The following is a 14213-nucleotide window of genomic DNA, read 5'->3' on the forward strand; positions in this document are numbered from 1 at the left end:
AGGGAGGAAACTGAGCTCTCTATAGGTTCAAAATTAAAAACAATATTTATATTCATTACAAAGTATTTATTTTAGTTAAGAATATATTCAGAATTAATAATCAATTATAAACAACAAAAAAAATCAAATACTATCTATTAAACAGAAAAAAAACCTTGTGCCTAGCTCTATTTTTTATAAAATATTATCCAAGATTACTATTTTAGATTCAATATTAATAAAACATGATATAAAAATGTTTTACCTCCAAATCTTTTTTCTCTCCTTAACTTTTTATTAACAGATACCACCAACTGACTACAGCTCATGTTTATGGAAATAAAGAAATCTTAACACAGGGCTCCTTACATTAGCCATGCATATCACAAATCCTTGCATTACATTCATTTTACACAGGAGTCATAAAAACACTATGGATACTACAAGGAAAAAACCAAAAACCTGATGCTAACAGATGCTGAACTACTATACCAAATCTTTACATTAACTATGAAACACTCCCACAAGATTAATCTATAATAGAATCACTATTCTACCTGGAAACAGAGTGGGGCAATTAATGTTTTCTTTAATTGTTGCCTAATTAGTATTTGGCATTTCAGTAGTGCCTTAGCAACGATGATGAATATCAGGTATATTAGAGTGCTAACTTCTATCTGAGCAGAGTTCAGCAAGCCAGCAGATTTCTTGCTTCTTAAAGCTCAAACTACTGGCACCAGGAATGTAATGACACAGCAAAGATAGTACTGACGCCTAGAAAATAAGCTTAACTAAAGAATTCAGCTATGTTGTTGCAGCTGCCATCTGCAGATCTTGAGGTCACTTCAGAGAATCAGTGAAAGTCTAGTGAGCTGCCCAGATTTAATATCTTAGTCAATGGCCAACATGGTTACTTTTGTCACATTACCTTGCCACCACAGCCAAACCACCACCATATCAGGAAGATAAAAAGTGTATTTCAGCCCTATGAACCTAACATCTCACAGATCTCAGAAACTCTGACTTTGGGAATTAGTCAGGTTGCTAACATGGTGCAGCTGAGATGAACCCAAGCAGTGGATACTGCCCAAGCAAAGCCAACACCAGAGCCTGCACTCTCAAGATCTGCTTATATGGCAAATTCTTTGCACTTGTGACTTCTTTAATATGTACTGATGTGTGGGGCTTGCACTGTTCCAACATGGACAAGCAAATGTCTCCTGAACAGATACAACATCCATCTGATAAGGGTAAATGCTGCACTGTATTTAGCTACAAAAACTAAGTGCAAAACTAGAAAAAATATTCAACATAAAGATCTTCTCCCTTCATACAACACATACATTCAATCCAGAGGGGTCTAAATCTGTATATAAAATACCTATAGACAGTAATAATATGCTACATGAAGCAAAATATAACTTCATGTATTTTCTATATAGTGCAAATCCTTAGTCCCACCTCCCTATGTAGAGGAAGAAAAAAGAAAAAATCATTCAACAAGATGACAGTTCAGTGCCTTTCCTATATTAGTGCTAGAATTTTTATGTAAGGGATATGCACAAATGAGACCCACATTTTCCTACTTAGAACATAAAGGTCTCTATTGTTCCATGTTACACCAGTACTGCTATGAAAACTTAATTTCTTCAACTTTTTTTTTCCTCTTGAAGAACAGAACTACTGTTCCCTTAGCTGTTCCAAACAGAATGCATGCTCAAAGGGTGAGATAAGGGGAAAGGAAGAACAAATTACCACATTCATTTACTACTTTTTCCTTCTTCCTTTGATTATTAGCATGAAAGATTCCTACAAATGCCCATAATTCATTAAATTATTTTAACCCAGTGCCTGTGTTCAACAGGTCCATATATTTGTCACATCCATTAAGTTAATTTCTGTTTGTGCAAATCTATCTATAGGTCTAATAATATAAGCCATAAACACATAGAAATATTATTGCAGAAATAATATTTGACACTAAAATAACAGGAAAACAGTGCTAAGATAACTTGATGCACGTTATACATAAAGAGATTATATACAGAGGTTGATAAGAAGAAAAACAGTTTTGGTGTCCATTTGGATCAAGAAGGACTTAGAAACGTGTTTTTAAGCTTTTTCTGACCATGAGGAAAACATTTTGTGCCTTGTAGTTATGCAAAGTGCTTTACAGTGCCTGTTTATCTTCTGCTCACTTGTAGACAAAACTTTTTCTATTTAAAATTATTCAGTGAGTACTTACTACTTTTGTTTCTGAGTTCATATAAATAAACTACAAAAAGTCTTCAAATGCTATATATGTTCAGTAATATACAGCAGTGGTGGAAAGTGGTGAAACAGGCATGCATGATAAAACCTAAGGAACTCATGTCAAATTGGAAATGTCCAGTGAAGAAACATGAACACATCCTTCAGCTACCTTAGCTACAAAACATTCTCCCATCTCTCACCCAAAAAAGTTATAATGATACTGAAATGTACTGAGCATACACCACGTTAAATAAATCCACAGAATTATATTCACCCCTCCATGGGAGCACGACCATTCACCCTGCAGTGCATCTGCTGTCCCAGCAAGTTTGAACTTCCACTGACCAGTGTAGTGAATTTCACAATAATGAACAGCACCGCAAAGCTCTGCCACCTGGTAAAAAACCTGACATACACGTCTTTAAAACTCTCCAATCAAATATTTAAATGGAAAAATACTAATTTCTAGAAGGACATGAGGCTATTACAGGAGGGCACAACTGTCATGAAGTCACAGAGTCCTCTCTTCCCTTATCACTGACAAAATTCTGAATTTGTTTGATCAATTTTACCATAGGACTCTGTGATCTTAAACAAATGTAAATGATAGATGATTCTATGATTCCATTTAATGAAGTTTTCCTCCATTTCAGTCCTACTGAAAGTTGTTGAAGACTCTGAGCACTAAGTGCGAGAAATTTCTTCGAGCAGAAGAGATTCCCATTTATTCAGGACCAATTTATAAGCATAGCTTATATTACAACACTCTCCTTTACCTTGATTATTTTCCCCTCCCTAGAGCTTATTCATATATTTTAACAAAGAAAAACCACAGCTCCTTTTTTTGCTAAGCTCAGTAATCAGTGGTCAAAATCTTTTATAGATTATATTGACAACTATGTAATTTCTACCAGCACGGAAAATCTTTTACTACTTAAAATAATATATTAAGAATGTGCTATGTAATTTCTATAATAATAATTTATGCATTCATGAGTTCATTCTAGACTTAGAATTCCTTGCATTATGTAACTCAAGAGAACACAAATCAGGGCAGTATCACACACTACTGTATGTTATTCAAATATTACTCATTTTCTTAATTGCAAGTGTAAAAGAAATAGAAATACCTGTAACTTGGGGAAATACTACAGTTTCTTTTCTTGAGCAACAAATTTTTCACTGTAATCTAATATTCTCACATATAATGTTATTACTGTATTTATGGAACAATTATATCATTAATACATCCATCAAATGTTTATAGGCACATATATGCTATATATATTCAAATGTGTAGAGCTGTAATATATATTTATACACCTATCATACATATGGAAAAATAAAAATGTATATAATATAACTTTTCTATTTAAAATATAAATATCTATAAAATGCAAATATATTTTTAATCCCTAAATAGGTGCTTTATATTCTTATATGTAAAGAATCTTTATCAATAAATAAATTTATACATAAATCTAGGTATAAATATTTACCTATACACATTTTATACAGATGCATATGTATATACATATATATGTATAGCTTTTATACACATATAGGCATATCTACTACATGTATTTTAAATCAAAAGAATTTTAAAGGATGACAATACATTTTTCTAAAAAGCAGTGTTCAGCATAAGGTTGTTCAATGTGGCTAAGTGAAATACCCCATTCATTGTTACTAAGTGTTTACTAGTTGAAGGCAGTTTTTTAATGGAAAGGTCATCAGGTTATCAAAACAAACAAGGAAACAAAAAAAAAAACCCAAAACCACTATGAAAAACGTACCTCACACCATAAAGACTTCTCAAGACAGGAATTAAATTTCCATTTTATTAGGGACTGAATCATGGTTAGCTGTTCTGTTGTAATCCTAGAAAGCTTCACACCACTGTTGTTCCTCCTTTGCTCAATATAATTCCAAGCAACGGTTCCTATGTGCCCTGAAGGTAAAGTCCTAAAAATTGCTCTCGTTCCAGTATAAACTGATTTTTTAACCTCTTTATCATTTTTACAGAAACGTCTTATTAATAGTGTAGAACGTTCCTTTTTGTTTCTAAAAAAATCCTCTTCCAACTCTTCTTCACAGTTATCATTACAGTCCTCAAAATGGCTCAGAAAGGGCTTTGAGGGCATTCTTCCAGTAAAGTTATTTCCACAGAAGTTGTGACCTGAGCATGCCACTTTAACCTTTCGTGGTGCTCTTTCCAGACATAAGTACCTATCCCTTAGAGCATCTTCATACAACTGCTGCCCATTTTCATTCTCACAATTATTTGTCAACTCCATTATGCTGCAGGTGCAGGCTGGGGAACCAGTGGTGTTACCATCACTCATGGGCTGCAGGCAGTCATCCAGAATGAAGCTGTTGTGTAAACTGCACAAAGCCTTTGATATATTCCTTTCACTAGCACAATGTAAGTGAAAAAAGGCCACTTTATCAGGATCAGTGTTGTCATTCTTATTTACTGCTGTCTGGCTTCTTAATGAAGGTCCATTCATTTTCAACTGAATTTCAGCAAGCATGGCTCTTTCCAGCGAAACAGGAATTCCAGTTTCCAGGCATGCCTCTTCCCCTGCTAAAGGATCACAAGATTGATACAACTGACTGCACGGGATATTGCTCTTGTAGTTTTTCTGCACAATGTTACAGTTAATGTTAAGAAATTCCACTGAATCAGAGATGGAGCTATTCCTCTCCCAGAAGTTTTCATTACTCTTGTCATTAGTCAGTTGTTCTTTGGCCAGAGGGAATATTTTGGGCACTGAGCCCTGAAGCCTTTCTTCTTCAAGTCTGTGTAAGTAAGACAGAGTGTGTGTGGTTTGCCTTCCTGAACTGGCAGTATGTCTTTTTATAGCACTGGTGTCCAAAGCATTTTCAGTATTTTCATCTCCAGCTGACTGGGCAGGTATCACTTTACCCTGTACCACAGAGAGGAGAACAGATGCTGTCATCTCCTCAGAAGTCATCTTGACACAGTCTTTAGTTGCTGGATGTGTGCTGGGGATGGGGGGAGGACCTTCTCCACCAATCCTCACACCATGATTTCAGTGTAATAAAAGATCAGTGCTAAAGAATCAGGGTACACATGGTAAAATGTATATTGACTGCTTGTTCTTGAAGTGGCTTTTACAAAAAAATATATTTTTTTACTGTTGGGCTGCTAGGCTTTCCCAACCTTGGATTACTGGCATGAAACACTAACATTATAAAACCAGTTTCTTATTGTGATGTAGCCATTCAGCTGGACTCTCTCCACAATTAATTCTTCTGTCATATATAGCACACCCACTGTTGTCTCAGATTGTGGTTGACTAAACACGTACTCCATGTCACAGATGCATCTCCCCACTGGGCATCCAAAAAGTTGGTTTTCTGTAAAGAAAAGACATATATAGATATATTGAACAACATCCATGGCACAAAATCCACCATCACAACTACAAACACAACAATGTGAGTTAATTGTACTGAGATCTAGAGAATTCCAAAATACACATTTAAATTTGTCTTAAAATTTCACAGAAGAATTTTGGAACATCACAGTCATATTTTACATATTTAAATAGCTTTCTTCACTTCACTATGGAAAGCCACATGACTGCAAAAAACTAATTATACTGAAGCTGTAACAATTAAATCAAACACATAAATAAAAAAGGGAAAAAAGAAAATGTATTTTCCATATTTTTTCTGACTCATAGCCAGGATAAATTAAAACATTTTCAAGAACACAGTAAATTTTAAACCCACACTGTGTTTTTAAGTAATTCTTTTCTTGTTCAGAAATACAATTGTTTTGGTGTTACATGGTTTCTGCTTTCATTAAACTGTATGCTGTTACCATGAAATCATGAAGAAAACACAGTATTTTTGCCACGAGTTTACAACTGAAAAAGCACAAAGACAGATTAGAGCAAGACTGAAATACAAATAATCTTTTGACTCCTTTACTTGTATGCCTTAAGCTAAAAAGTTAACCTGCATTTCAACATTGTCATTAATTCTCAGCTTTCCTGCCAACAGCACTGTAGAAGTAAATCTTGGAATCAGAAAATATGAGGTTACAGACAGCTCAACAAAGGAAACAGAAGACTAAAAGAGACACACCTAGATAATTCATGAGATAAATCATGGTGAATTAAACAAGCGTGCACTTACACTTCAATTTATCATACTTAGCACTGAAAAACAAACTGTATTATTAAAAATATGGAAAATGTAGAGCTGTACTAAGGCCTACATTTACTAGAACAGTCTAAATTCAATAGAAACAAGCAAAAAAAAATTTAAAGCTTCAACAGCAAAAAATAGCAGAAAACTGAGGCAAATTATGAAATCACTGGTTCAGCTGCACATAATAGTTAAATCATCTATAGTGGATAGAATTAGGAATGATGGCAGGGATAAAAAGCAGAAAAGCTGAATAATTAATTTGAAGTGTAAAATCTATTTTGATACTCTTCTCAAGTAACTATGATTAACAATTTTATTTTAATGCACTTTAGAGTGTCAGCTTTCATTTTTATTGATTACTAACCATCATCCAAAAGCAGTCTAGCACAAATCAAAAGGTAAATACACTCATTACTTCACAGGGCATTTGACATGCTATTTTCTCACACAATTAAATTTGTAAGTGTAGCTAAATGTATCATTTTGCCAGGGTGGGTGGAGGGTCACAAAAAAGGAAATACAAATTAAGAGAAGTTACATTTTGCTACAAATCTGTGGCTTAAAAGTTTGCTAGGCCACCAACAGCATTGTTTCTTCATACGGTACAGCTACCACAAGTGCATGGAAAAAAATCCACAATTTAATACTTCAGTCAAGATTTCAATTTTATTGGTTTAATGACAGGGAGAGTTGTAAAGGAAAGTGACAGAGAGAACAAAGAGCCACAAGTTTTACATTCTCCACCCATTACAAAATGCATGTGCATGCCAGATCAGCCGGAGCAGAGTCCAGGTGGTAAACTCAGATCCTGTACTAGACAGATTTAGCACCAGAAAGGAAAATAACAGCTCCAGTTCATAGAAAAGTTTTGTAGAAGGAGACAGCAGTAGTTCAATGGACTGGCAAGCTTGGGTCTTTAAAAGAGTCATTCATGTTACCAACACAGCTCACAGAGCAGCCTAGGTAATACTGCAACAGCACAACTGTAGAGCACATGCAATGCAAAGGCAACACTCAAGCAATTTTTTAAGTCTACATTCCCTGGTAGTCCCTATATCTTTACATTGTACCCTGAAATGCATTTTAATCCACTTTCTTCAACTTCACCTATTTGACTTTAAAAAGAACAAAAAAAACCCCACACCACCACCAACCCAACATATCCACACAAAAAAAGGAAAGCATCAATTTTCTTATTCTGCCATTTCCTATCCCTCTTCCCTGTCCTTCCTTTTCAAATCCACAGGTGACAGTTTACATAATTTTTTGCCACTGCACACTTGATGGATCCCATCTTATTTTTTTCTGGCAACCACTGGCCTTTCAGTTCACATCTACATATGATGATGCTGATCAAAGGAGAAAGATTTAGGAAGGAGAAGCAGCTGATTTTCTTCTTCATCTCTTTAGCTTCTTTCTTTGTAAAAGGTATAAAACATGTATATGTAGCAGTAGTTGTCTTCAGCATTGATTTTTCAAGGAATTCTGTGATCTATCAAAATGTCCTAATCTACTGATTTATCTTTCCTCTTTGCATCAGAACACAAATTTCCACACAACTGAAAGAAAATACAAGCCACCGATATATTCATAAATGTACTCTCTGTATTATTGCTAAGTCAAGAATAAAAATTAATGAATTGGATTGTCACTGCAAATATTATACCTCTTATTACATCCGTTGCAAAATGAAACTCTTACAAAATATCACTCTATTATGCAAAAAGACAATATTATGCAACTTTAACATCCCACAATGATTTTAGGATAATGAAATTGACCATGTTCATTAACTTACATTGGGTTTTTATTAAGAAACTTTAAAAAATAAATATAATCACATAACTGATTTGCTTCTCTAAGCAGGTTTTGCTAAAACCAGAAGCCCATTTATATCCCAGACTATCCACAAAGCTCATTCAGAGACTAGGACTGGTCTTTCAGTCCTCCTTCCTCCTACATAATTTTCCTATCTTTCTCTTACACCTAAGTGTTTCCACACATCCTCCCCAAAAAGCTTCTCTCAGACCTTTTTCTTTTCTCTAGAAATTATCTCAAATCTCCCCCAACACTTGTTCTGCTGGTCACCTCTCTCCTCAGCTGCTGAGGCCACACACCTGCCCATTTCTCTCTACCAATATCATTCTTCTCTATCTGTGCCTGTTTGAAATCCAATTCATCAAGAATAATGTCTGCATAAGAAGCTCCCACTGCATGTCCAGCTGTTCCCATCCTCTTGTGACCACTGCAATGTGACTGCAATGCAAATGTGATCCATCTCAAGAATCTTTTACTCAAGTTACTTCACAGCTAAAACACTTTCCCAATCTAGTTCATAGTATGGCTGTACTAATGTGCCACAACAGCACAAGGGAGAAAATGAGCAGCACAGGCAAGGGAAGAAAATGCTTCCTAATGTGGTTTACACATTTCTGCAATTTGAAAACATAATTTGTTGTTTCAGCTATGTCAATCTAGAAGGTAGCTGCCACCAAAACCGGTAGACCTACCCCTCCCTTCACTCTTCTCTTTTTGTCCCCATTCCCACCATCTCACTTACCTGGAGATCATGAGTCCACAGAGTTAAACTATTTCACCTGGCTGATAAGTCACAAAACTATTCTTTTCATCCAAACAAACTGACTCACACTGCAGTCACATGATCATTATAGTCCATGAAAATAAAATATTAGGAATGCCTGGTACAAGCTTCTTAGTAGAAGCTTCAGTTTAGACCATGTTTACTAGGATGTCTAAATGCACCCTGAAATCTCTCTTAGTCTGGTATGTTTAGTGCATGAGTATGCAAAACCTCATGAGACAGCAAGTAAAAACCATGATGGTAGAGCCTCTGATCTATGGATAACTGCAAAAATATCTGAAGCTGTGGCTCTGCTGAACAGATGACATGGGTTTCATGTGTCCTAAGTTATACTCTTCTCAGTGTCTGCCTTCCACGGCGATCAACAGATTTCAGTTCAGTGTGCCCAGCAAATTCCTGAAACTGATGGAATTCATTACACACGCTGTGAAGTGCGTTAACACAGTGTTATAAATGCTATCAACTGTAAAACTCACAAGCTCAACCAATAAAACTGTATTTTGTATCTTACTGTAGATTTGCAGAATTATCACTCCCTGTAGCTTCCTTTACTTGCCTGTCTGCATATGGGTGGCCAAAGCCTAGATCTTCATATAAAATCCTCATACAAACATATACATGCACTTGCATATAAAAATGCTGAAATTATTCAAAAGAATATTCTTCCTGTTGTACATCCACACTGATTTAGACTTACAGTTAAATCTGAACATAAAAGCACATGAAGTCAACAGCAAAGCCTGCACTGTATTCAATACATGCTGGCATTTTCTAAAGCCACTAGATTAGCTGATTAAATCCATTAATAACTACACTGGTTCATTTTACAAGGCTGAAGTTATGTCAGAAATGTAATGTGCTCCTTCTATCAGTAAAGGAAAGTAAAAATATAAGAAACTAGATCCAGCATTAGTGAATCATTGTGGATGCAGAGGTCAGCCAACAAAGACAAATGAGTAATTAAAATAAACAACAGCACATGCATTCACAGAATGTATTAAGTCTGAAAACATGTGACACAAAAGTAATTTGTCTACAATTTGTCTGCTTTTTTTTCATTTACACTGACTGCATACACTTTAAGACTTCAAGTACAAGCTTGTTCTAATTAGTATTAATAACAATCTATAACAACATTCAAAGATTTCTTATTCCCCAGATATCTGGAATTGAAGTCTACAACAGTCTAGGTAAAACATCGAACATAATCAAAGACTACAAAACTGTATTAATTTACTATCAGTTTAACCTATAACTCATTACTCAAGGTAATTTACTTCTGAAGTCAGCAAGAATTCTGTTTCAGCAAAAACAAAACACAGTATGTTGAACTTAAGAGTATTATTTAGTCTTAGGAAAGGCATATGAAGGACCAGGACCATCACATGATGTGATAAGTTAGAAAGCCTTTCAGTTCTAGGCTGTCAAAGGAAAAGATGATCATGTAAATATTGGGAACAAGTGGCAACTGCATGAGGGGCAAGTAAGGGATGGGTATCGAGATGAAGATGGGGATTGTTTAGAGAAGCTGCATGCTGTCAATGATGCCAAATGCAATTCTGTATGTACGATGCTGTGGGAGCCGCACACGAAGCTCAGTGACTCCCTGGTAGGGCCAGGATTATGAGTGCAGAGAATAAGGCGGACCGACAAACAGATACAGGACATTACTAAACACATACTGTGGTTTCCATGGGCTAACTGCTATTGGACTGGGACAGAGGGTAATTCAAAACAGCTGAAGGGCAAATGCAAGCAACCTGACAATCCTCCCCTCTACCCTGGCCACACTCGGACATTTGTAACTATTTCTTCAACTTTCATCCTACATGTTATGTATACAAGGTGACTATCTATCCTAAGCAAAAGACATTTCAGCACACAAATCCCCTCCCAACAACCAAATAATTTTATTAATATTTCAAATTCTTAAGAATTTACATATTATCTAAGGCATAAGCAATCAGTTAGTGAGAGATTCTTGGGAAACAGCAAACTACAGAAATAATTTGGCATGGTAAGTGGATACAAAACAATTGATCATCTTCACCACATCACCTCAACAACATGCTTGACAACTACAACCCCAGTTCAAGCTCTTAAGGAGAAAACTGATTCATGAGGAAAATTGTTTGTATATTAGAACTATCATTTTACAATTATAAAAGAATAATGAGCTTTATTTTTTAGTAGATAAGCTATAGTTTGTTCCAGACCAATTCCATGAACAGAATAAGAAACCACATTTATTAAGTCCTCTTTAATTTATGCTCTATTATGCACACTATTAGTTTTTCATTATAGTGTTTTATGTCAGAAACAAGCAGGAGATACTAGAACAAGAAGAGGGCACCAATATGTCATCACCATTTTCTAAACCTCACTTCTCCCTAGGGAACCACGGGCAAACAGTAAGGAGGAAATAGCTAGACTCTTAAGAATCACTTGTGATGTGCACAAATCCTATTTGAACAGTTGGAAACAAGTTATAACAACATTTGATTTGGCATAGAGCATCATGCAGAACCTCAGATTTACCACCAGCATCTGTGTTTCAACAACAAAAAAATCTCAAAGAACTACAGTATTTATATATCCTGTCAAGTTAGAGTCTTTTTTTCTAATTTCTAGAATACTTATCTAAACATGATTGTGTATTAGATGTCTCAAACTATGCAAATGTCTGCCAGATGGTGAACCCTCTCAATTGCCTCATCATTCATCACTGCATCAGGGAGAATGCGAAGCTTCTGCCAGATACCAGCTCCACTCATTATTTCTTTACAGAAATTCCTTTTCTGCTCAAGGAGATGCACTGAGAGAAGCCAAAACTGCATTTATCTTACTTTCAGGATCAGTTCTGTATTTCTTTCTAGATGATCTGCAGTAGGCTGTTTACATAAACTTTCTGTTTAGTGGTTACTTGAATTTCATGCTAAGTGACCTTACCTGAAAGCTGTAATTCCATCATCGACACTTGGATGAACAAATCCTTCTACCTGAGATGCACGACAACTCTAGCTGTTAAAGGCAGTATAATTCCTCTCCATTTTTGAACAAGTACTTCTGGAATAACTTTTCTTAATTTTTTGAGGAGCGTGAAAACAGTCTTAAATGCATAAAAAGTATTTTCAAGCACTGAGTCATACTAACAGGAAAACGAAGTGCAGCACAATTCAAAATAAAAATCTTCAAGGTACAGAATTCAACAGACTTGTCACTGGTAAGTAGATCTCTTAGAAAGATTAGACAAACTATAAAGAAAATGACTGACAATAAAATGTATGTATAAAAGACAAGGATAAATAATGCTTATACAGAAGAAAACTAGGAAATACAGTGAGAAATATTTTTTTTGAAAAAAAGCATGTGAAAGATGAATGAACTAGTGCCTCAGGATTTATTTTAAGATCTGAAAATTTAAAAAGTAATCATACAAACCATGCAAAAAAATAAACACAATTAAAAATGAGGTTTGAGGTTTAAGCCAAGCTACTGGCAGGCTCTAGCCAAACTAGCTGATCCCTTGTTCCCTGTCACTCTCAGTAAGGTATCTCCTGAATAGGAACTCCTGCAGTGAGAAGAATCAACTAATCCAGAGGAAAACTAACCAAGAAAGAATGGAAGAGAGTCTTCAGGTAGAATTACCTGATGATGCTCATGATTCAGTCATGTAAATTGACACAGACAGCATAAGCATAAAGCAGAGCGGAGACTAACGGAGAATCCAAGGCCAGAGTAGAAATACATCTGCAGCATGTCACTTTGAGACAGCTTAAATAAGTCATCAAAATACATTCTAAAAGTTGATCTATAGGAATATAGACATGTAAGTATAAAAATCTGAGAGGTTCAAGCAACACAAGTTAAAATTAACAAATAAGACAAACCAAAACAAATCAAAGACCATAACAGTAATATTGGTACTAGCTGAAAGGATCAACCATTTTTTGAAATTCAGATGTTATCCTCTGCTTCACTGGAATTATTCACATAATTTGCAGTGAACAGCAAGAAACACATTCACAGCACTGCCCACACATTGAGTGTGTATTTGAATACCAACAATCAGTCATTCAGATCCTTGGAAACACCTAGAGCTTCAGACTTGAAAATAATTCAACCATCATCCTATTTCAAGGCTTTGTCCACTTTTGAAAACTTTATGATTCACCCTGAACTCAATGCAATCATTCATATCTTCATTTTACTCTTTAACAAATTCCCAAGTCCTTCATTTGTGTGGTTTCTCTTTACTCAAATTATACCATTTCTCCTCAACTGATAAAGCACAGTAAGTCTCTTCATTAAGGCCACCCAGTACTAAATATGTTGGAAAGTAACAGGAGACTCTTCTACTAAGGCTCTAAGTCCATCAAACAGAAGTGAAGAAGAAGAACTGAAAGTGTTTTGTGCACAATACATCTTGATTTCAAATTATTTTTAAAATAGTGCAAATCATGTTTCTGTTAAAATATGAATGGAAGTATTTGTTGTCATCAAAATACAATTAATAAATACGGGGGAAATTATTGTATATACTTATTTGCCAGTCACTTCTGTGGCCTTTAAACATTAATACAAAATGGAAGGCTTGCAGACAAACACTACTGTTCTGAGAACTTGGTTATCACATTAAAAATCTGCCACTTGGAAATATGAACTGTTTATGACTGTAAAGAGTCAACAGTAACCCCAGACTACATACTAATGTAGTAGTAATTTCTAAACATGGTATACCCCATCCATCCTAGTTTTTATCAAATTCTGTCTTTGAAGTGTCATTAGCACATGCAAACTAAGTACATGAGCAGGAAAAATTACATTATTTGAAAGCCAGATGAGTTCTTAAATGCGAAGGGAAAGTAAGTAGGAAACTGATTGCAGGTCTTCACTTGTAAAAAACATCCAACCACAGATTCACAACAGCACACCAGTGACAGAATTAGGTGTTCCATGTTCTCATCTCATTCTCTTCCTACTACACCTTTGAAAGATGCTTTTGGAGATGCTGCCTTTACCAGAGGATACCATTTGTCTGAGTCAGTTGCTCCAAGCCTTCAGATGTTAGTGCCTTGGTCAGCCAGCCATTGGCCAAGCCCTACAGCAGGCTGACCCATTCGGAGTAGCAGACAGGGTTCAGATATCACAGCACGCCAGCCACACTCCACACCCTACCTGGAGCACCACCTAT

The 14213-nt window shown here is 35.6% G+C and overlaps 1 protein-coding gene across 1 annotated transcript in view; it reads right to left on the reverse strand.

The window, feature by feature from the left end:
- The window catches only part of PLCE1 (phospholipase C epsilon 1), a 141939-nt gene that overhangs the window by 111792 nt on the left and 15934 nt on the right, over positions 1-14213 (reverse strand). Inside the window, exon 2 of the mRNA XM_069019675.1 lies at positions 4029-5616. Within this exon, the coding sequence (XP_068875776.1) occupies positions 4029-5210 (1182 nt within the window). The 5' untranslated portion in view covers positions 5211-5616. The remainder of the gene's footprint in view (positions 1-4028; positions 5617-14213) is intronic.

Source organism: Aphelocoma coerulescens, chromosome 6, assembly GCF_041296385.1.
Source record: "Aphelocoma coerulescens isolate FSJ_1873_10779 chromosome 6, UR_Acoe_1.0, whole genome shotgun sequence".
NCBI classification, from domain to species: domain Eukaryota; kingdom Metazoa; phylum Chordata; class Aves; order Passeriformes; family Corvidae; genus Aphelocoma; species Aphelocoma coerulescens.